General features: G+C 40.3%; 1 protein-coding gene across 1 annotated transcript in view; it reads left to right on the top strand.

Moving 5' to 3' along the window:
• Positions 1-24,462, top strand: part of kalrna (kalirin RhoGEF kinase a) — a 201,911-nt gene that overhangs the window by 162,761 nt on the left and 14,688 nt on the right. The window contains exons 55-64 of the mRNA XM_077728636.1: positions 19-190; positions 277-485; positions 3,560-3,846; positions 12,884-13,049; positions 15,976-16,038; positions 16,145-16,172; positions 17,340-17,502; positions 17,579-17,700; positions 23,023-23,154; positions 23,227-23,388. Of these exons, the coding sequence (XP_077584762.1) occupies positions 19-190; positions 277-485; positions 3,560-3,846; positions 12,884-13,049; positions 15,976-16,038; positions 16,145-16,172; positions 17,340-17,502; positions 17,579-17,700; positions 23,023-23,154; positions 23,227-23,388 (1,504 nt within the window). The remainder of the gene's footprint in view (positions 1-18; positions 191-276; positions 486-3,559; positions 3,847-12,883; positions 13,050-15,975; positions 16,039-16,144; positions 16,173-17,339; positions 17,503-17,578; positions 17,701-23,022; positions 23,155-23,226; positions 23,389-24,462) is intronic.

A 24,462-nucleotide genomic window follows, 5' to 3' on the forward strand; every position in this document is an offset into this window, starting at 1 on the left:
TACTCCCCTTCACTACAGGTGTCGTACTTGGGTCTTGAGGAGAGTGTTGACAATGATCAGTGTAAATTCATCTTGTCATGTCGTGGCTCGTCGGAGCGCTTTACCCTACAGGCGGCCAATGTTGAGATTAAGCAAGTTTGGATGGGACACATTCAGGCACTTCTGGATGCTCAAAGCAACTTCCTATCTGGTGAGAGTAGAATATTCCCATTCAGATTATCCCTAAACTTTAAGACTAAGTGGTAAATGGCTAAACTTTTGTGTCCTTCAACACAGCACTCGTTTCTCCCATTGCATATCAGCAAAAGTGTGGGGGAAGCTCGTCGCTAACCAGAAACCGCCCAAGCGCCAGCAATCGCTCAACTGCGACCTCTCACAACCGCCCCTCGTCAGCGGTCAATCTCGGCGAAAAAGAGAGTGAGAGATCTCAAAGCCGCTTGACCACGTCCACCTCCAACGATAGCACACGGTGCTTTAACTCCAGGGTTAGTAAGGAAACTTTTAATATGAAACACTAGTTTGGTCTCAGCCGCGACCGGACGTTTCATCGACGGTCGTTTCGACGACGGACGTTTCGTCGACGGACGTTTCGTCGACGGACGTTTCGTCGACGGATGTTTCGTCGACGGATGTTTCGTCGACGGACACTTCATCGACGGATACTTGGTCGACTGACACTTCGTCGACGGACAATTCGTTGCCGGATTCGCTCACTCTCAAAATTATAATCATGAGAGAGAGAGAGAGAGAGAGAGAGAGAGAGGGGGGGGGGAGGATGAGGGGGAGAGAGAGAGAGAGAGAGAGAGAGAGAGAGAGAGAGAGAGAGAGAGAGAGAGGGGGGGAGGATGAGGGGGGAGAGAGAGAGAGAGAGAGAGAGAGAGAGAGAGAGAGAGAGAGAGAGAGAGAGAGAGAGAGAGAGAGAGAGAGAGAGAGAGAGAGAGAGAGAGAGAGAGGGGGGGGGGGGGTGAGGGGGAGAGAGAGAGAGGGGGAGAGAGAGAGAGAGAGAGAGAGAGAGAGAGAGAGAGAGAGAGAGAGAGAGAGAGAGAGAGAGAGAGAGAGATAGTTTACTGTTGAAAGCGATCAACCAGGTAATCTCTCGCCCTCAAATTTATAAACATTAGAGTTTGTCATTGCATTGACAATGTCAGAGCATTAATATCTAATTTCAAAATTATCAATCAATTGCGTATTATTGGCGTGTATGTACATGTTTTTCAGTGTATGTGTTCCTGGGTGACAGAACAAAACACCCTGTTTTCGTGTGTGTATAGACAAACTTGCCTCGCCCGTGCAATCCGACATTTGATTTTATTATTGTCATGTCCCAACACCTCTGTTAAAGTGTAACAGTAGTTAACATGTACATACACGCCAATAATACGCAATTTATTGCTAATTTTGATCCGGCGACGAAATGTACGGCAACAAAACGTCTGTTCGACGAACTGTCTGGCGACCAAACGTCCGTTCGACAAAACGTCCGGGGACAAAGTGTCGGTCGACCAAGTGTCCGTCGATGAAATGTCCAGGTACCAACTCAGCTAGTAACATTATGACACAGCAGTGTTTCCTAATTATTGCAATGCGTACAATTTCAGTGGGCCCATCCCACTAATTTAGAAGGCCACCGCTTTGTTAAGGATGCCTGAATTAAAGTCAGTACAGAACAGCAAACCTGACCATGTGACACCCTCCATTTAGGACATCCCTTGATCACTTCACCAGGGAGGAAAGAAAAAGACTTTGAGATACTTAAACTCCTCCACTTTGGGAAATGACCTCACCCCTTTCCCATGCTACCTTTTTCCAATTCAGGACATTGGTCTCAGATTTGGAGGTGCTGATTCTCACCCTAACCGCCTCACACTCAGTTGCGAATCTTTCCAGTAAGAGTTAAAAATCGGGAAAAAATGAAGCCGATAGAAATACATCATCTACAAAAAGCAGAGCTACAATATTGAAGCATCCAAACTGGCACCTTTTAATGCCTCAACTGTGTCTAGATATTCTGTCAATAAAACTTATGAATGGAATCAGTGACATGGCGCAGCTTGGACTGACTCCAACCCTGACTCGAAGAAATTCACACTATTTCAATGCCTTCCGCCATCTTGATTCAACTGCACTGTAAACCGTAAGAATTTGGAAGCACGAGTACATTGTGAATCATCTGAGTTACAAGTTCTGATGAAAGATTTGTCTGGTGCAACTTCAGTGTGGCAATCGATTCAGAAACGATTGGATAGATACCCACTATCTATTTAACATTTTCGTTTGGTTTTTTTTCATAAGGGAATTAAATATTATTAAGACTGGCTAAATCACCAATCTTTCATTTTGAAACAAATTCTATCATTTCCGGGAAGAAGGAAGAAGGTGTACACAGCACTGGTAATTCTTATCAATATGCCTGCTCGGGTAAAGCACAAAATGGATGGCAATTTGGATGAAACTTCTAATAAGAAACCCAGACATCGCAGAAGTTTATTGGTTTGTATTTGAGGAAAAATCCCATTTTTAAGCCGTCTCCAAAAGGACCGACATTTGCACATTACACAACATGCAAGTGCAACTTCAGCGTGACACGTTAGAATTGCTGACTGTAAAACGCCCTTAGAATGACTCATACACAAAGATGAACCTATTTTCATTAAGCTGTACTTTTTCAATAGTTTGCAAAACCACAATTTTTCAATTAATGTAAAAACATGATAGCAGCAGTTCGATTTAAATTGCCCTATGCTTATTTTTGACTTTTTTTCAAGATGGCGCCGTCAGGCAGCAGCCGGTGGCAAGAGCGCTGTCCCCTCTAAAAAAATATTTCTTAATGATTCCCATATACTTTGCCTTTTACTTTGTGCTTTGTTGTTTTACGACCTTTGCGACTGGACCCCACCCTGTCGTGTTGCTTGCTCTCTGCTTGGTACTGTCTTTCTACTGCAAACAAGGAAATGTCCCAAATACAGGATGAAATAAAGTTCCAATCCAATCCACTTTTATATCGATTTTGTGTTAATTGCATTCAATCCGGAAATACTCCAGAAATGGGTCATGCGTAAATGGGGTCAATGGAGGCTGGCATCTCGGAATACCAGTCATAGCGACATCGCTAACTTGGAGTGAAACGGCAATGCATTTCAATTAACAGCACATGAAATTACCTCACATGTAGGCTAGGGCTTCCAAAGTCCAAAATATGCTTTCAACTGTTTTTTGAATGGGACAAATACACATACAATAAATAGTATTGTATAATAGTACATAGTGTGAATATGTGCATGCACAAGCTACCTGTTTTAATGTGACGCACTAAATAAAAATATTAAATTTCACTAATTAAGTATTGGATGGTAAGACCTACATTTAAAAAATGCTAACTTTTTTCCATTTATTCCTCATCCTCCTTATTGACCTGTATCCACCTCCCCAGGAAATTATCCCAGCCGGCCATCCTGTTGCATAGCCCTCTTAGTAGAACCCTATAACTTTGTCCTCCTTCCCCTCTTTATTTTTCCTTCCGTGGGTTTCTTTTCCTTACCATCAACATCCTCTTCCTCAGGAGAGCGACAGTGGCTTCTTCAATGGCGCCTCGTCGACCATGCGTGTCATTCAGGACTACTTTGCTCTCAAGGAGAATGAGATATGCGTGAGTCAGGGTGAAGTTGTGCAAGTCCTGGCGACCAATCAGCAAAAGATGTACCTCGTTTACCGGGCCGCTGACAGCCAGTCACCTGCTGCTGAGGGCTGGGTGCCAGGGCATGTCTTAACCCCCGCCCATAAACCCTTAAAAGACTCCTCCTCTGCCACGTCCTTCTCTGCAGCAGTGGCTGACACCTTCAACATCAAGTAAGTCATTCCCACCTACCTCCTACTGCCACAGCACTTGGATGGGGTCAGGTGACCCCCGTTTCACAAACATCCACAGCGACGCTGTTTTAGTCACTGACCGGCAACAAATTCTAAAGCTAAACTGGATACAATTTTGTAGCCAATGTGGAACATATAAACCGGACTTATTTCAGTTCCTAACACCTTACTTTGTTTTATCCTTTGTTATGGTTCTATCTCCACCCTCCCTTTTTTTCCAAATATGGACTGGGTTCTCCCCAGTGGAGATTTCTGTTGTTGTCTGTGGCAATCTATAAGAGTTTTTTTCTTTTAATACCTTGCTTTGTTTTCTTTTTTGTTATGGTTGTATCCCACCACCTTTTTTCAAACCTGGACAGGGTTCCCCCCAATGGATATTTCTGTTGTTGTCTGTGGCAAGAGTTGTTCTTTTGATCTTTATTCTTATTTTGTTGTTATTATTTTTTATTTGATAGGAAGTTTGATTCTCCATTTTGATTTTGTTATTGTTGTTGTTTATTGTGTTGGTAGTTAACTGTACAAACAGGTTTCACCTGAGGCTTTAGAGTATTCCTGTTTATATGAAGCCACAAAGACCAGAAAATTCTTTTTGCACTATTTAAGATAAATATGAAGTTAAGCTGTACAATATGTTTTTTTGACAAAAAGGCATCAGAAAGCAGTTTACTGTTGCTAGTCTCTAAAAAATAATGATTCTAAATATGCAAATTAAAACACTTTTGGTGTGGGGGGTGTCTTGTTTTTTTTCATCTACGTACATTAAGTGGAGACAATGGACAATTTGTAGTTTTTACCAATTTGTAAATAAACTGCAAGAGAACATGCAGAACAATATGACAAGTCTGCTACTTTTTCATTCCAGATGTTACGCCATTGGCCAAGAAGAATACATATCTAGAAAGAGCACATTATTGTACCCCGCCGTTGCAATTTAATTACACCTACTTCTGTAGTTTTTCAGTATTTTGATGATATACAGGCTGTTCCCAAATGATTGACACCATTCTGAATGCCCATATCGTGGAAACTGCTTGATAGATATTGATGAAACTCAATACACTTCATGTTTAAAGTCATTTGTTTTATTGGTTAAATGTACAAAGGAAAGTACAAATATGTGTTGGTTCTATGGCAGATTTTCATAAATGTTTAATAGGAGCGCCGCCTGTGACTGTACACGTCGAACCAGTATTTGAGCTCGTGCCAAACTTCTCCCCTTTTCTTGAAATTTTTGGTCCTAATTTGTTTTGTAGTCGGTGCCTTTGCAAATTTTGTGAAGAAAGCACATTGCATTGTCTACACAGTGACTGAGTCCAAGCATACTCTAACACGCAAAATGCCTTTTCTTTTGAAGTGAACAGCATTTCTTAACCTAAAAAAATAGAAATGACAAACGTTACACATAAAAACTTAAAACGTTTCTAGACAAGCTGTGAAAATTTGAGGTCTTTCCAAAAAAAATTGTCAAAATTATCGGCCTAAGAAATGGGGACAAACATTTACGAACACTGTACATACCATTTTCACAGTTTAATTTGCGTAGCTCTATGTCAGGCCGTGGTGTGCTGTCAGGGCCTTCAAGCCCTTCTCTGCTGGCCTAAGAAATATCTGAATCACAGACTGATGTTAATTATATTTTGTCCATGAATATCCAAATTGTTTGTTAGCTGAAGCATTTAACGAATCACATTTCAGCCATCAATTGTTGCCAGGGTCAGAAATCTGCCTCAAGGCCTTCACAATCAGTTCTGCAGGCTCTGCTGCATTAACCAAGCGTCGATAAGACTGTTGGTTCAACCAATCATAATTCGATTTGTTGACACCAAGGCCTTCTCGCGGGCGTAGGGATATGTCATTGCTTTCACCAACTAAGGTGATAGAGTGGACTAGCCAGAGCTACCAAACTATATATGGAGCTAGCTGCACAAGCAAATATATTGTTGTGTTGATTTAATAGCGGCTTTGTCAACCTACAATGGCTGAGGGAGCAGAAGATTGGTTTCTGAACACATTTTCAAGATGGACTTTTCAAGAAAAAAAAAGCTGTACATCATTAAAAAAGCTCGGACAACTCCAAAGCAAGCGAGCCTGTCACAACCGGGAACAAATATTTTCAGCATTAAATCGAATAAAGATAAAGATTGTTGGCGATAGAGAAGAAGGAGGAAAGAAAGGAGGACGGATATTATGTACAGGTAAAAAGGGGTTTTGGTGAGTAATATATGGCCATATTCCTAAATGATATTTCAATTGTATGGGGTTATTATTATTTTTATGTGTCGCAAGCTGGAGCTGCAGTAGAGGTTTTATAGCCATAGAATAGTTTTTGAGGGTTGGATTGATTCCGACAGCTGTAGGCGTTGCTAGAAAATTCACGGACCGCCGCTGATGTCAGGTGATTTTATGCCACCAAATAACAACACCAATCGATTCTATATTTATCTGATGGATTCACCAATAGACATTCCCCAAATGCACGCACAAATGAAGAGAAAAAGGTAGTCTTCTGGAATGTTTTACTTGCAAGGAGAACAAACTGTTGGTGCTAAGTACCAACTCAGACGCCTTTTTTTGTTGTTTATTAAATTAAAGGACTCTAGTTACAATGGACATCTCAACTCTCAGGAGGGGTGGAAACAGCAGTGGTCTCACTAGCTGTATTCACCCCCCACCCCCCCGAGAGTCAAAATAAATGAAAGCCTTGTGTTGTCTATAATGGACGCATGTGCAGCTCAAGGCGTTTTGGATCTTTGTTTTGTCCACTACAAGCAGTCCAAGGCATTTTGGCTTCTCTTTGTTTAGTGTAAGGTTTTCGGTAGCAAGGTGTTTACTCAGTTGCAAGCATACATATAATAATACAAGCAGAGGTCCCCGGCTTCGCCGGTTTCGCCTGCTTGTTTAGAACCAAAATTACCGACGCTTCTTTTAAATGAAATTCTTCACAAATCACTTCAAACTGGAGTTTAGACCGACCAGAAAGGGGCGAAAACCCTCACGCAGTTGAGGGAAAATTCCTCCCTTGACCTCCTGCTTTGGACGATCTCCTGGTGTCTCAGAATAGGAAAGACATATTAATCAGTGTCAGACAGTAGCACAACATCAGGGTCAGATTGGGATATGGATTGTTGCATGGGTATGTATACGAGCTAGCATTAGCGGGGTTTACACAATCATTGTAGTTCGACTGTGGCATTAAAGGGACGTTTGTTCAAAGCTGAGAAGCAGGGTACATGAGCCTGAGAGGAACCAGTCAAGCCATCCCCGCTGTGGAACCGGATCTCCAGTCACAGCACTCTGCATGTTTCTCATAGCCTGCAGGGCATCATGGACCGAGCAGGACGTGCCGGTAGGGATGAAGGCGCAGCACGAGTGTCCCACCATGGCACACACACCTCCCCGCGGGTTAGCCACTCCGTCAAGAGCAGGGCAGCCCTGAACAATCACCTGGGTCATGGCGGCTACCTGGTTCTCTCCGCCTTGCCGCAGCCAAACTGTTGCGCCACAGGCCCGGAACCTGCTGTCAATGGTCTCCAGGCGCAGGGCGTCCCTTGCCACACGCACCCAGGGGACAGAGCCATTAGGATTTTGGAGGAGATTGACCAATGTTTGTGTTTGAAGGGCCAACTTGGTGAAGTTAGTGGTCTAAATCACATGGTGAGGTCCGTCCCCACGTGGAGATGACCAGCACTTTCTTTTTATTACCTTGACGAGTTCCAGGTCGCCTGGGGACAGGACATCCTGTTTGGGAGACCGAGAAGATGTCGGCAGATCATTTGCATTTATCACAGTTCTTTCTTGGAACATTTTGCATAATCACTGAGTGAAAAAATCTGTTGCTCCAGTCTCCTCCACTACCAGTCTGAGTCTTTATGTTCCATTGATTCTTTCAATGAGTCCAGCACAATGATACACACCTTATCTGTCATAAATGCCTTGGTGTTTTGCTTTATCCCATAGCAACCCATAGCATTTTTTCTGCACCCACAAGTTTGCTTCAGCAATATCTAGAGCAGGGCTTTCAAACCGATTCCGCAGAGGGCCGCGGTGGGTCCTGGTCTTTGTTTCAACCGATCCAGGGTCGACAGTTTGAGGGGTCTTCTAAAATAAGTAGCACCTGGCTGCAATCAACGGATTACACTTGCAAAGTGTGTCCGCTTGTTTGGTTTGAATGAAAACCTGCACCCCTGAGGCCCTTTGAGGACCGGTTTGAGCAGGGTTCTCAAACTCAATTTACCTGTGGGCCGCTAGAGGCAGAGTCTGGGTGAGAATGGGCCGCATCAGGATTTCCACAAGAAAAGCGCTCATAAAACGTTCTCAAATTCCAACGTTATTAAATATCTTTATTCTTTAACAAAAAAATAATGAATTAAATAAATTAACTTAAAGATGAATGAAGGAAAAATCAACCAGTAATAAAAAAATAAAATAATAATGAGCATACAGTAGATATACAGTGGCTGGCTATGGAGAGAAAACAAATTATTTTTATTCTGTTTCAAATGTCTGTATTAACAGCTCTTTAAATTTTAACTTTCTGAACTTGAATGGAACATTGAACATGAAATATTCTGGACACATCTTCTCATGGCTACTTCTTGCTGCTAGAGACCTGGCAGTGCTTCTTCTCACATAGCTGAGTCACATTTGGTTTGAGGGAGGAAGCAGTGGAGACCCTCAATAGAGCTTAAAGATGCTCATCAGTAAGTCTGGACCTATGGAGAAGAGTTTCTCACACAAGTATGTGCTGCCAAAAAGGCACATTCAGGAAAGTTCAGGGAAACTGTTTTTGCATCTACAAGAGCCTTGCATGCTGGGAAATGGAAAAGGTTTGCCTGAGAGAGCTGGGCTTTCCATAACAAAAGTTTAGTGCAGAATGCTCTCACGTTGTCATAGGCAGCACCGACAAGTTGCCCCTGGCCTTGTGGCTTCTTGTTCAGTATATTAAGCTCATGTGTGATATCAACAAGAAAATCTAAGTCCATGAGCCATTTGGGATCACTTAGCACAGGAACAGCAACCCCGTCTATCTCCATGAACTCCTTTACTTCTGCTCTCAACTAAAAAAAAAAAAATTCAACACGTTTCCCCTGCTGAGCCAACGTACCTCAGTGAAATAGAGCACATCCCCATATTCTGACTCTATTTCCTCTAAAAAAGCACGGAACCTTCTATGCTTTAAGCCCCTGTATCTGATTTGGTTGATGCATTTCACCACGACAGACTTCACATTGTCAAACTTCGGGCATCTGCTGCAAAGGGCCTGCTGATAGATGTGTCTGTGATGTCTGTGGTCTCATCAAGAGCCACTGAATATACACTGAAACATTGCGCTTTCTCACACAGTTGATCATAAATGTCACTTGACAGGTCAGAAATGCGCTCTACCACGGTGTTGGCAGAAAGGCTGATGTGGTTGAACTGACTTTGCTTTTCTGGACAGACATTATGTGCAGCTTGTAATATGCACTTTTTGATAAATTTATGTTCTGTGAATGGCTTTCCTGCTTTAGCAATCAGCTCACAAACGACGTAGCTACCTTCGACTGCTGCATTACTTTCTTTGGTAGCCTTCTTGAGGAAATCCTGTTGCCTCAGAAGACGTGTTTTAAGACTGTCAACCTGGTTGGCTCTCTCATCTCCCTGGTATTTGTCATACTCCTCAGCATGTCTCATAGCATAATGATGTTTTAAATTGTATTGAAATACAAATGAAGAAATAGAAATATTGCACTCCCCACTTTTCTTGAAACTGTCTGTGCTCATCACTGACATTTCTCTTCACGGCAGCTTTTGAAATAGAGCTACTGCCACTGGCTTTCACGTGACGGCGCCATCTTGGGGTAAAAAAGTAATTGAACAACGTCGGCGGCCCGGATTAAAAAGCCTAACGTATGTGGCCCGTGGGGCGTAGTTTGCGCATGTCTGCTCTAACCCAACTCACACAACATATTGTGTCGGTTTATCTGCCGTAATGCCAATATTAATATTAGTCAAACTAAAAAGGTCCGCAATTTGATTCCGAAATTTTGAAAGAATTATGACAATGCATTTCCGTCATACATTTCATTCCTAGTATTTGATACTTTTCTCATATTGCACGGACTTGAGTACGATAAAAAGAGAAACAAAAAAATAATGATAGCGGGAAAAATGAGCCAATAGCAAAAAAAAACACATCACATTCACATTAAATCACAGCTTTGAGATTACTGGGAATCAGAAAAAGAAGAAAAGAAAGAAAAAAATGGAAAAAAAGAAGGAAGCCCTTGCTCCAAAAGCGGCACCTTAAGGCTCGACTAAACTTTGCTGCTGATCACATGGATAAAGATAAGACCTTCTGGAGGAAATTTCTGTGGTCAGACGAAACAAAAATCGAAATGTTTGGCCACAATGCTCCTATGTTTGGAGGAGAAAAGGTGAGGACTTTAACCCCAAGTACACCATGCCTACCATCAAGCACGTTGGTGGTGATATTATGCTGTGGGGCTGTTATACTACAAATGGAACTGGTGCTTTACAGAGACTAAATGTGATGATCAAGAAGGAGGACTACATTCAATTTTTTCAAGATAACCTAAGGTCATCAGCCTGAAGACTGCATTTGGGTGTGTCAGGTTTAAAACCATAAACATTCAATAACTTCGGATCAGAGTAGCACACGCAGAGTCGGCTTGATGAGATTTTCAAAGACTTCAGCTGAAGGAGGGGTCAGAGTAGCCAGCGCTGGGAGATGTGTCCATCCCCCAGCCTGACCAGTTCGAATCCCTGGCTACCCCCAACAGTCAAGCTAGTTTTATTAACACAAGATCATGTGACATAGGGACAAACTTTAGGCGGGAAGAGGTGAACTAAGAAATGGGGGTGTCGTGATAGATGACACCCCCCTAACTAAAAAGTGTCATGATGGAAGTTTCCACTGGGTCATGCAAAATTCTATTCTAGTGACTACACTATATAAACCAAAAGACATAATAATAATAAGCATAAAATACATTCACACTTCACAGGGTGTTCCTGAACACTCAAGAGAGCCTTGACATTATGTTCTTCACAAGTGTATGTAAACTTTTGACCACAACTGCAGGTGTGTTGGGAAAATATTTTCTCTATATATCCATTCACTCGTTCATTTTCCATTGCCGCACATCCTCGTATAGGCTGTGGGGGTTGCTGGAGCCTATCCCAGACGACTTTAGGCGAAAGGCGGAATACACTCGACTGGTCGACATTCAACCATAGGGTACATAGAGAGATAGATGATTAATCACACTCAATCGTACCACCACGAGCGGAAATACTGCCCTCAATTCAGGCGAGTGAACTTCTACACCAGCAGGTGACGTATTACATACCGAGAAAATAAATGTATCCCACTTATTATTTCTTTCCAAGTCTTTTAAGTTTTTACTAATAACGGTTTGCATTTCCACAGATGGTTTGTTTGGGACACACAATTTAAAAAGAGAAAAAAAATAATTGACATATATTGTTATGATCTGGTATTTTTTTAAATCTAGATATTCTGTCTTGTATAAAATAAATTAGTTTATTTAGAAAGAGTTTTGAGCCCATAAATAGTTAAACTGTGGTTTATTCATGACATGTTTTATCATTTAATTTGAAGTATACATTTTTTAATTGTGAGGCACTAACAATGTTTCTTTGATTTGTTAGATTTTTATTTAAATTACAGATGCCATTTTGAATCTGGATTTGAAAATAATGTTTAACTTTTTATTCAACTTTGATAATATCTGAATGAGCCATGTCATGTTTACAGTACAAAGTAATTACCTGTGCCTCACATAGAAGCATCTCAACTAGTTTAAGTGAAAAGGTAAATTTCACTTTTGACATAGTCATCATTCTTTACTTTATGTATAATATTTGTTCAGTAAACCATGTTTGTCACGTTAGATTTTCTTTCTCACTCTGGCCACATTGTTAGGCATCAGCAACAGCTCTTAATCGGGCATAGCTTCACACATTTTATTTTCCAATGCCATCACATGATGCCAAGAAAGCTGCATAGATTTCTTAATTAATGATTAATATTCACTGTCTTCAAAGGTGATTTCAACATTTTAATTCATTTAAAGCATATTATACCAAATAGTTTTGGACTTTACCCAGTTAGGTGTGCGGAAAAATAGAAGACATGCAGCAAAAAAAACTGCAGTAAATGCAATACAAAGAAGGCAAAAGGTCATAGAATTAGATTTTTTCAGGTCCTACTAATTAAATATGTGCCAAATATTCACATTACACTGTCAATATGGTCACTGCATTATTGATGATGAATTGTTGCTATGGTAATATTGATTATTATGAGAGGAACAGCAGATTATCCAGTTATGCGGCACCACGCAGGATGTCAAACAAGGCATTTAATTCCGGACTGGCCATTGTAAAGTCCAGTCGCACAGCAAACCCAGTTGCTACACTAAGTTTACTTATTTTCAGTACTATTAACTTTATTAAATTTGAATGATAAAATAAAGACTTTTTTCCTAGACTCATAGCCAATATATAAATTTTGCACATATATTGTACATCAAGTGAAATGTAATACTGTAGAGTTAAAAAAAAATCTGTTTTGTGTTTTAAACGTTACCCCCAGTGGTTCTTAACCTGGGTTCGATCGAACCCTAGCGGTTCTTTGAGTCGGTCTCAGGGGTTCAGTGGAGGCTTTGTCGCGGAGGTCAAGACACATCGACTAATCAAGTCTTTTCACGATAACACGCCTTGCTTGACCATCACTTGCTGCAGATGTTCACCTGACATTGCTTTGCCAATCAGTGCTGCGAGGAATTTATATATCTTGAATCAGAAAAAATATCATTTTATTTTACACTAAAGTAGTCTTCCATGAATCTGCATATTAAACTAATGGGTACGGTAGCTCCAACAAGGTTAAGAACCCCTGTGTTAAACATTTTTACAGCCAAAATCCCTCGCTAATGTCTATGCTTCTCTATGACACTGCGATGACATGCTTTGTTCCTGTACTGCACAGAAAGTCTCTCTCATGGAACACGCTACGTGCTAGGAAGCGTGGCGAAGCCAGGGATGTCTCACCATTGGTGGTCAGAGGTCAAGAGAATAGCCTCCTACTTAAGACAAATGAAACTGCGCCCCCTGCACTGCTGGCTGCCTCCCCAGTTGCCAGTGCGATGGGCAAAGTGAGTAATGGTGATGCGTGCTTGTCGCTTGCGTGCCCCTCGCCACGCCTTCACTACTCACAATTATGGTTATTCGTCTTTTGGGTAAAGTTTTAGGATTGAAATTAAGGTTCAAAAACATATTTGTGAATATGCTACCAAAAGCCGAATATCACTAACATTTTGTATGCAACGTATATTTTAGTTTATAGTTTTATGCTAACGTGACTGCGCATGTTTGTGAGGTGTACCAAGATAACATTGTATTTTGTGTGCCCATTGCAATGATTCTCAACCAACTAGTTGGCAATTACCACTATCATCTTGATTGTAATGAATGACTTGTATCAACTGAGTTTAATTTTAGCTCAGGTTTAGAAAGTATACACAAAGAGAGCTAGCTTTTGAGAATCACTGTCTTTTTAAAAATCGTTTTTAATTTGGTTTATTCTTTTTTCACACTTAAGGAAAATATTGTTAGATTGTTCAGTCTAGCTAAAACATGTGTCTCTGGCTGGAACCTGTTTACAGCCAAGATCTTCCACATATAATATTGGATTGGATTGGATAACTTAATTCATTCCGTATTCGGGAAATTTCAAAGTGACAGTAGCGAGGGTGACTAGAAACCAAAAAGACGTAAAGTTGGACAAAAACTGGAACCACACACAGGAAGTCTTCCACAAGATGGGGAACTACTGCAGAATGTGACCGAAGTAGGGAATATGCAGAGTCACTCTTCCAAGCCTATCCCCACAGATCCTCAGTAGTCTGGAGCTGAAGACAACAGTAGCAGACTCGAAGTCCTCGGCTCCATTTCTGGCATGGTAAGCGCCGACAGCTCTTCCATCTTATCCCTTGATGGAATGGTTGGTCAGAAGCGCTGCCTCTTCTCCCGGCACTTTTGTCCAGCTCCGAATTTCCAGCGGCATTGAGGTGTGACTCCTTTTGCTGAGTATTGTAACAGCTAGTCCCAAGTGTATGACGGCGTAGGCAGGGCTGAACGGTTCCAAACAAGAAGTAGCAGAAAGAAGCCAGGCTAACAGAACAAGGAAAATTGTAAAGACATTAAAGTAAAAAGTATAAAGTACAAAGTAAAGTAAAAAGGAGTGTATTAAGAAATATTATGATGTTATTAAAAAAGAGGTAGAAGTGCTGTAAAACACAAAAATTATTAGAGTGGACAGAGCTACTGGCACTGGCTGCCGCGTGAACGTTGCCATCTTGGAAAGAAAATGTGTCCACACGTCATAGTCATCCATTTATACTGTATTTTTCTCTTGTTGAGAAAGCATGTCTGTTCCACCACACTCTGTTTGCAAACAAAAGGTCAATTCTCAAGATATTTTAGTTGGTTCTTTTTGGTCTCTTCTTCACCAGTGTTTTCTCATTCTTATGCAGCTAATCAAATCTAATTTGAATATTAAAGTTATAAAATAAAATTAATTCCTTTCTCATGAATCAAAGCTCCGAATGGCAGACACTGGAGTGGGTATGTCGATGGTTACTCGTGGCTGTTGGCATTCTGCGTGGTAACTTTGAGACATCACGCAGATGAAGGCTGCAATCGTCTATGGCAGTGGTCTCAAACCGGTTCCACATTGGGCCGCAGTGGGTCCTGGTTTTTGTTCCAACCGTTCCAGTGCCGACATTTTAACCAATCAGGTGTCTTTAAAATAAGTAGCACCTGACTCTAATTAACTGATTGCACTTGCAAGAGGTATCCTAGTTGAGTTGGAATGAAAACCTGCACCCACTGCGATCCTTTTAGGACCGGTTTGAGACCACTGGTCTATGGGATGTTCTTTTCTTTTTTCAGAAAGATCTGGTGAGACAAGTGTCAACAAAAGTATAGAAAAGACGTTATTAAAGCTTCCATGACCAGTTCTCTTTATTGGCGAGATAAAAGGCAAGATTCTTGTCCTTCTGACTCCAAAGTAGGCGTCAATTTGAATGCAAGTGGGTGGGATTCAGTAACAAGGAACATGGCTGGTTTGAAATCAAATACTGTTGGTTCTTAACTTGGACATCTGTTGATAAAGACATTCTGAAGATATGACACTTCGCTTTGAATCATAAAAATAACATAATTAGATAGCTCAGGAAAAGTTTTACAACTACCAGGACAAAGCTCAATTGTTTATAAAACAAACATCAGTGGTATGTACTCTTTTCACACCTCCATGTGAAGACTCCCAAACACAATGATCAATTAGTGGCAGGCACTATGCTTCAGTAAGCCTGAACCATCCTACATTCTGCAGGGAAAATATCTTTTGAATATGACACAAATGGGAATGTATCTTTTAAACATGTTACAAATCCTTCAAAGACACCAGGTTTCTTATTTTACAATTATTCCTTCATTAATTTATGTATAATATAATATAAATATATATTTGATGCGGTTTGGCTAATTGTTTAAAAACATTTTAACTAAAATTCGTACGCTAGAAAAAAAATTGTCTTGTTTTTTTCTGAAGAAATTCTGTTTGTTTTTTTGTGCTTGATATTTCTGTAACGTTGCATGGCTACTAGTGGTAGACATTTTGTGATTGGCTGATTGTGTTGTTATACCACACTGTTTTTGGACTAACATCAAACTTTGAACAATGGTGTTTCTTCAATGAGAGCATCACTACATACAGTAAGAGCAAATGAACTTATTACTAGCATGATGACAATGTTTGTCAATCTCTAAAATGGCAAGAAAAGTGTGAGTATATAACCAGGCTCTCTTGAACAAACAGGTTATCCAATGCTGATGAATATTCAGGAACAAATTTATTTTTATTTTTGTTCTTTCTTATTTTTCTTCACTTTTCTTCCACTTTGCCCCATTTGCTCTTTCTTTTAGAATTAGACCCACAATTATCTCCCTATATCCCACTCATTTCATTGATTGCATTATTCTCTTTTCCACTTTTCACCTTGTTCTCCTACCCAGGAGGTTCACACTTCCGATGAATCAGACTGTGATGATGACCTCGACCCCAAAACAGGCATGGAGGTATTTTGAGAATTAAAATACATTAATTTATTATTTCTGCTGAATTAAAAATGTGGGTGTGTGCTATTTGAAATTATATGTTTTTTGCACATATGTTCTTTTCCAGCTTCTCAACCCAAACTTCATTCAGGAAGGTAGGAAAATGCATGAAACAATATTCTGTGATTCTTCACCACTTCGTCGCTCCAACATAAGTACATGAGGTCTAAAAAAAAGTTCATACAAAATCCAAACCTGCAAGGGGAAGACGGGATAAAAGTTGGCGAATATCAGGACTTCACTTTTTCAGTGCTGATTTGGGTAGCATATATATATATATATATATATATATATATATATATATATATATATATATATATATATATATATATATATATATATATATATATATATATATATATATATATATATATATATATATATATATATATATATATATATATATATATATATATATATATATATATATATATATATATATATATATATATATATATATATATATATATATATATATATATATATATATAGAGAGAGAGAGAGAGAGAGAGAGAGAGAGAGAGAGAGAGAGAGAGAGAGAGAGAGAGAGAGAGAGAGAGAGAGAGGGAGAGAGGGAGAGAGGGAGAGAGGGAGAGAGAGAGAGAGAGAGAGAAGAGAGAGAGAGAGAGAGAGAGAGAGAGAGAGAGAGAGAGAGAGAGAGAGAGAGAGAGAGAGAGAGCGAGAGAGAGATTTTCTCACCCATATAAGTCGTATTTGTAACAAAAAATGGGGACTGAATCAAGGTTATGGCTTATATGCGCATAATACTTACAGCATTGCTATACTCTTTTTGACCAGTAGATGCCAGTATATTGTTATTTACTTTTTGTTAGTTATTTTCTGTTTTGCATTAAGAAAACAACCATTACTGGGTAAATCACTAACTTCCTTATGATTTAAATTCATATAGTATCTCAGAAATACCTCTTGCGATGATTTTCCCTTCTAAGTAAAACATTTGTACCAGCGAACAAAACCATGAATATGGAGGTGAAAATTGTAAATCCGAGGGCAGCTTAGACGCAAGATATTGTAAAATACAATGACTTTAAGGCAATTTTAGGGTTGCGACTCATACGCAGGGCGTCTTAAATGTGAGAATATACGGTAGCTTGGCTGGAAACATTTTTGTGTGTGCTGTTTATTTTGTGTCTTGTAGTGTAGTATAGTATGGCCGTCAGTAGTATCCACTGCTTTAAAGGTTTGTTTCTCAACATGAAAACTCTGCTTTTTTATATGGCTGCCTTCCTATGCCTATACAGTTGCTCCAGAGTTCTTGTTGCCACTCTCGGACATAGTATGTGCCTTTGGAGAGACGGTTGTCCTCTGTTGCAAAGTGTGTGGACGACCCAAACCCTCTTTCACCCTCAAGGGCCCTGACCAAAATCCAATGACCAGCAAGAGGCGTTTCACCATTGACATCAGGTTCCATCAACACTCATAAGTCTTTGGTGCTGCTCCTTTTACATGTCTTCTTTACTCATCAAGCCTTCATCTTCAGGGAAACAGGCGATATCTTCTTGAAGATCTACAACCTAATGCCGCAGGACACGGGCATTTACACCTGTGTCGCTATCAATAAACATGGTTCAGCCTCATCTTCCGCCTCTATTAAAGTACAAGGTAATGTACATTTTACCTTTTACCTAAGGCAATGTTGACACCAGTGACAAATCCCAAATATAAATATCTGAACCCCAACCGAAGCATTATTTAATTGTTGGTGACAAAACCCTCATTGGAAAGCACAACAGTCAGAACTCGCTTCTAGATATTGGTTGATATGCACATCAGGAGTTTTTTGTTCACTCTTCTCTGTCGAATGCCACCAAATCATTAAGGCATTAAGGCTGGCATTTTTGAAACAATAGGTTCCAGCTCTCTCCATAAATTTTAAGATAAAGGCCAGGAGACTTCGTATCATGGGCTATTCCACCACATTCATGTGTTTCTTGTTGGGCCAATAATTGAAATTTTGCTTTGGCTGTACTGTGTTTTTTATTCCAAAATGAAATAAGTACAATCTGACTGTTAATTAATCTAGACTTGGGGTGCCTTCTAATATATCATGCTGTAGTGCTTTTCAATAATAATGAGAGAAATTAGGGAAGGAGAAGCTGGTTAATGATACCCAGGCAGTTGGAACAATAGGCATCAAGGCTGGTTCATTGACAACACCAAGTGACGCAATGGTGCCACCTCAAATTCGTGATTGAACATATTAATGCCTGAGGGAGACTGAGAGAAGGTGCTGTGGTCAGATGAAAAAAATACTAGCTCTTTGGCCTCAGTGTAATTCAGCATGTTAGAAGGAACCAAAATGCAAAATATCTAACCAAGAACACCACTCTCACTATCAATCATGTAGTGCAACAGAGTTTGAAAATGGGTGTTTTAATGGAAGTTTAAATAAATAGCTAATTCATTGTAGGGATGCCCGAAGGGGAAATTGTTTCTTTTTTTTCCTGACTGTCGAGACAGGAAGGGGACATCGCATCATTAGCCCGGACTGGTCGCCTTGTCTGAGGAAGTCTGGACACAGATGGGCCTTCTGTTAACACTTAGTTGCAAAAACCTTGTTGTGGATTGGGAGAGAGGGGATAAAGGGAGAGCTTGCTTTTGGACAAAAAAAATTCTGTGCCTGAGCAGGAAGAAGAATTTTGAATTCCTGAGAAGAGCTCATCCCCATGTCTCATGTTTAAAATTAGTACTTTTTTCTTATTTTATAATTTACTTGACTGTTTGTGTAATTGTATTGTCTTGGGGCAAAATTTAAACCTTCTTTTGTCTACTTGAGAGAATAAAAACATTTGCAAATAGAAGAAGCTATTCAGAGCAGCAAACACAAAAATAGGTCTCTTCTACAAATTGGCATTGTCGGCAGGATTCTCTTTGAATGGAAGAATGGCTCTGAATCAAGCCTCTTTGGTGACAGATGGTAGCATTTCATGGAATATAGGTATGACACATTGTTTTGTCTTTAATTCAACTAACTGTGCCATAAAGGGTTGAATGTCAATTGACTAACATGGGATTGTCGATGTTGACACATCCAATAATTACAGAGAGCACATTGGCTGATCTGGGTTCTGTAATAATACCAGAGAGCTCACTGGCAGATCTGGGTTCTATAATAATACCAGAGAATGCATTGGTGTATCTGGCCTGTGTTCAATTTGGATCTATCATTACATGGAGTACTGTATTTTCACACCTATTAGACGCACCGTCTGAAAGGGCGCAGTCACAGTTGCGGGTATATTTTCTGTTTTTGGTCAAAATAGACGCTCCCCCACTTACGAACGAGTGATGTTCCGAGCGAATGTTCCGAAGTTGAATTTGTTCGTAAGTTGATCCAGTGCGATATTTTGCACAGTGGACCCTCGCTACTTCGCGTTCCACTTATTGCTGCCTGCAGAGCTTTGCGGATTTTTTTCAGGGTTTTTTTTTTTTTTAAGATATTAAATTAAAATGATAAATTACATCGTCCTACAGGGTGTGGAAACAAAATATTCAATTAGATTTAGTATTTTCATCATTTTATAAATTTTAAAACACAAAAAATGCACGTATGCGCAAAGCATCATGGGGGAATACGGCCGCGTCACTTCCGCATCACGCCAGCGCGACGACGCGTCACTTCCGCATTACGGGCATAAACGCAAGCTGATTGGCCAGCTCAATGATCACTGAATGTACTCGACTCCCCATTGGCCCATTCACCACGGATGCCCATTCTCAGTCCACGCCTATCTCGTGCTATACAGTACGCTTCTCGCTAAGTTAAGCGTAAATGTTTTGTGAAGCCCTTCGTGATGCCTCCCAAACACTCTCCATGCACTGGTTATATGGATCCGTGATTGTATGGCGAAGCAAATCAGCCTGGACGGAAACTTAATCCGAAGTAAGGGCTGACTTGAGAGGTTTAAGCGGCGAGTCGGACTAAGGAATGTGTCACTGCATGGAGCAGCAGCGAGGCGCTACGTTGAGGATGTGTTTCCGGGAATGATAGAAGAAAATGGCTATGTCCCGGAGCAAGTTTTCAACATGGATGAATTTGGACTCTACTGGAAGAGGATGCCGTCCCGAACATTTCTTTTCAAGGACGAACTTCAGAAGACAGGTTTCAAAGCCCACAAGGATCGAGTGACTCTGCTATGATGCAAGGATCGAGTGACTTTGCTATGATGTTTTTGAATTTCCGAGTTTTCTGAATAAAAGTTTACATTTATTACATTTGCAGTTTTTTACTCTATATATATATACTATATTTGATTTGTTTGTATGCACCAACATAAAACCTCCATTCTAATGTGGAATAAAACACCTGAATGAACAGCATATTAGCCTAGTGGTGGTTTTGGTCACGTGTTATATGTTTCTATAAGTGTTTTTTAATGGCGCCCGGCTACTTCGCGGTTTCACCCTTCTGCGGGGGTGTCCCGGTCCCCATTACCTACGATAAGCGAGGGTCCACTGTATTATAATTTATCTTTAAGGCCTATATAAGTATATTGAAGGTTTATAGAAGTGCATTTGAATGTCTAAGGCTTGTATAAGTAACCAGCATTGGTTTGTACTGAAAAAAACATTTAATAAAATGGAGCGGATATATTCAGTACTGTATACATACATTAAAAAGAAAGATTTACTTGAAAATGGCCGAAAGAAGCTATCTAATGACGATTGCACAGTTTTCTTCTTTTTTTTCATCATAAATGATGCGGTAGCACTGTATGACATCTATCAATTGATTTGCAACCTTTGTGCAACGTTCAATATTTGGGTTCTGCTGCTCGATCTTTCTGTTTATAAATGGTACTGATGGTCGAACGATGCAAGTTGTATTCCCGTGCAATGCTCACCACTTTCTCACGCACATCAAGCTTCTTTATTATTGCCACTTTCGTTTCAAATGAAACGGCTTGCCTCTTCCTTGCACCTCCCTCATTAGAAGCCTTTCACCTTTCACCAACCATATTGAATAAAAAAGGTTCTTTGCGCACTGGAGGTACGTTCACGCACTGGAGGTACGTTCACGCACTTCCGCACTGCAACAAACTGGGCGGAGGCAGGTGGATGGTGGGCGAGTTAAGCTCTACCAGCGCCAGGCGCCGGTATTAGCGGCGGAAAGAAGCACTACTCGGAAAACAGCTCGCAATACAAAATCTAACTTCCGGAAAAAAATTTCACAAACGCAATGCGCAAACATGTTCGTATGTACCGTTTGTCATAACTTGAATGTTCGTAAGTAGGGGAGTGTCAAACCATAGGGAACCTTGTTAGATAAGGCGCTAGCATGACACCAGTAGTGTATGTTATGCTAACTGCATGTGTATGTTATGCTAGCAGCTAGCGTTTGTAATGCTAGCCCCTTGTGTATGTTAGCTGTTACCTTATGTGATGCTAGCAACTAACGTGATTTAAAAAAATAGCACAAGCAAAACTAAGTTTGATAGTCTTTATTGAGGTAAAAGGTGCACAAGTTAATGGAAGTTAAAGCAGTTACAAAACCGCCAAACTCCTAATCTTGTTACCGTCACACCACGTCGTCGTGTCGCGACCGGGGGAAGTTAGACACCTTCGCGGGGACGCAGGATAGAATGAGACGGGCTGCTCTCATGACGGTTGCGCTTAATGACTCACACAAGGTTTACAAAACAACAAGGGCATGAGAATCCCAAAACGTAACAGGACCGGAGTATGGGGAAGAATACCTTCTAGCGATGTAGGCTTTGACACGGCGTGTCACGCAGGAAGTTACGCATAGACATACGCAGACGATCCCACAATGACTACCACTTCTATTGCACTTAAATACCCACATCAGGAAGTAATCAAGGATTGTTTACAGCTGCTCTGACCTGACGGCAAGCCAGGAGGGGCAAACGAGCCACTCCTGACAAATGTTCTGTATTTGATATAAAGAGTTTGGCGTTCAAAATGCTATGCGCCATCTAACTGTCAGTCTGAGTCGTGTATTCCGGGAACTTGATTCCAGCTTTTGGTAAATCTCAAACAACAGTGCTGGCCAACACTGAGCCCAGTCATCCACAATCCATTGTGATATCCATCATTCCCGAGCCTTTGATTCACCTCACTGTTATTTCAGCATCAACAATCCATTCCAAATCGTTACGTAACTCGTGCGAAGCTGCCTAACTGTCTGCTATACTGGCGTTCCGACATTCATCACTCCCAAGCCGTTTGCTAAATTTGTTCTGTTAAATTATGTTCGATCCATGACTTTAGTCCATTTTCTAAACACCCACATTTTGTTGTCATTCACGTCATGCATTACCTCTTTATAGCTCTAATGTGCTTTTTCTTAGTATTGATAGTGTTTTTTGTGGGTTAAAAGCACTGCGAGTCATATGCGTTGCCTCTCGCCTGGGATGTTTTGAATGGATTTATCATAATCGTAAACAACGTGAACATCCACTGGACAATAAGTATAGTGTCGGCAAGAAATAAAACCAGTCAGTAAAGCGGTCAGGGCCATACAAAAACTAAATTTAGTGCACAAACAATTGGACGCATTGGCCATTTTAGAGAAAATTTTAGACTTTTAACTGCGCCCTACAGGTGTGAAAATACAGTAGATAGTTATCTATGGAGACAATGTGTGTCCATTGGAAATCAAAAGGTTGGAGCTGACCTACTCTATATACGAAATAATTTAATTTGCTATGTAAAAGACTTTTTCTTACCAACAAAGCCCATAAAGGATTTTAAATTTCACAGGCCAAACAAAATGACAACTAAAAACCTACTTATTTAAAAGCATTTAAAGAATACATGTGATTATAAGAAATTATTCTCCTCATAGACTCAAAAAATAACTATTGGAAATGTTAATATGTGTATCGCCTACGGCTCTGTAAACCCATACTGTGTGATGTCATTATTACTAAGGGAGTTAAGGTAATTTTGGTCACTGTCTAGGTATTCCAACTGCCCCTGGGAGACCAGTTGCTCAGGAGGCCAGCAGTACCTCTGTAAGGCTCCACTGGCCACCGCCGGCCTCATCTACTCACTGTTCATTCAGCAGCTACATGGTGGAGTATCGTCAGGAAGGTGTGAACTTTTTTTATTCTTGATGTTGGATGAAGTGGAAATTCTGAGGCTGACAGCTCATTCTTATTCCAGACTCACTGCTATGGCAACAGGTTTCCAGCAGTATGGAGGAGTGCCTTCTGATTGATACCCTCTTCCCCGGCGGTCACTATCAGTTCAGAGTGCGAGCTTCTAATCGCTGGGGACTCAGTGCTCCATCAGAGCCCTCCAACATGGTTTCACTGTCCAGCAGTAGTATGAAAACACACAGTAACACACATTGAAGACAAATAGTTGACATTAAAATGAATTGACATCGAATAAAGGGGCAATCATATTAGGAAAAACTGATATTGGGCTTGAAGTTTTTCATCAGATTACTTAAACAGCTCTGTTTGGGAAGACTTTAGTTGACTCACCATGACCACATTGTATTCATATATGTTTAATTCAGGCTCAGGTGACGATATACCAAAAAGTTCATATCACAATTTCTTACAGATAAAATCACAATTATTTTCAGATAGTTTTTTTTGTTTCCAAATTTATGTCAATTGAGAAAACCCTAAAATGGGATTTTGAAGAGGTTTACACTTCAAATAAAAATATGCACCAAAATTTATACATAAGAGGGAACAAACTTTGACACATTTGTAACAAAAACAACAGAAAAATGTGTCCAATAAAAATGTAAACTTAACCAGTTGCGACATTTTAAAACAATTATGTAACCTAATGCGGTAAGCTTTTATATCTTAAGGAAACATTAATAAGATGGTGCTCAGACGTTTGGTCGCTGGTCTTTTGGTCGTCGGTCCTTTGGTCGTCGCTCTTTTGGTCTCCGTTGGTCGCCGTTAGGGTTAGGGGTGTCAAATATACTTAGATATTAAACCCTAACTCTGACCCTAACCCTCAGTCATCACAGTCACCAATGTTTACCCAGTTGTGTGTGTTGATAAGTGGTAAGAAAAATTCTTGAATTAATTCATTATTTGGCTTGAGAGTACTGTACGTGTGTGCACACGTGTTAACATCATGTCATTTGCTGGAGCCTAACCAGGGGTCGGCAATAAATAATTGGTAGAATATTATTGCAGAATATTGCCAAAAATATATTTTCAATTGGGCTGTTAATATATTTATGTTCATACAAAAAAATAATCAATTCTTGGTCGCCGAAGCAAAATTATTCTCAATAATTTTGCCCGGCAATTTTCCGTAGCGTGTGAGAAATTAGCAAATGCACTCGCACAAAAAACACACTTGCACGCACATTGCTCACATTTCTCCATGCATTCAAGGTTTGCGCTGTGCACATTGCACTCGCGT

Source organism: Stigmatopora nigra, chromosome 11 (genome assembly GCF_051989575.1).
Source record: "Stigmatopora nigra isolate UIUO_SnigA chromosome 11, RoL_Snig_1.1, whole genome shotgun sequence".
Lineage (NCBI taxonomy): Eukaryota > Metazoa > Chordata > Actinopteri > Syngnathiformes > Syngnathidae > Stigmatopora > Stigmatopora nigra.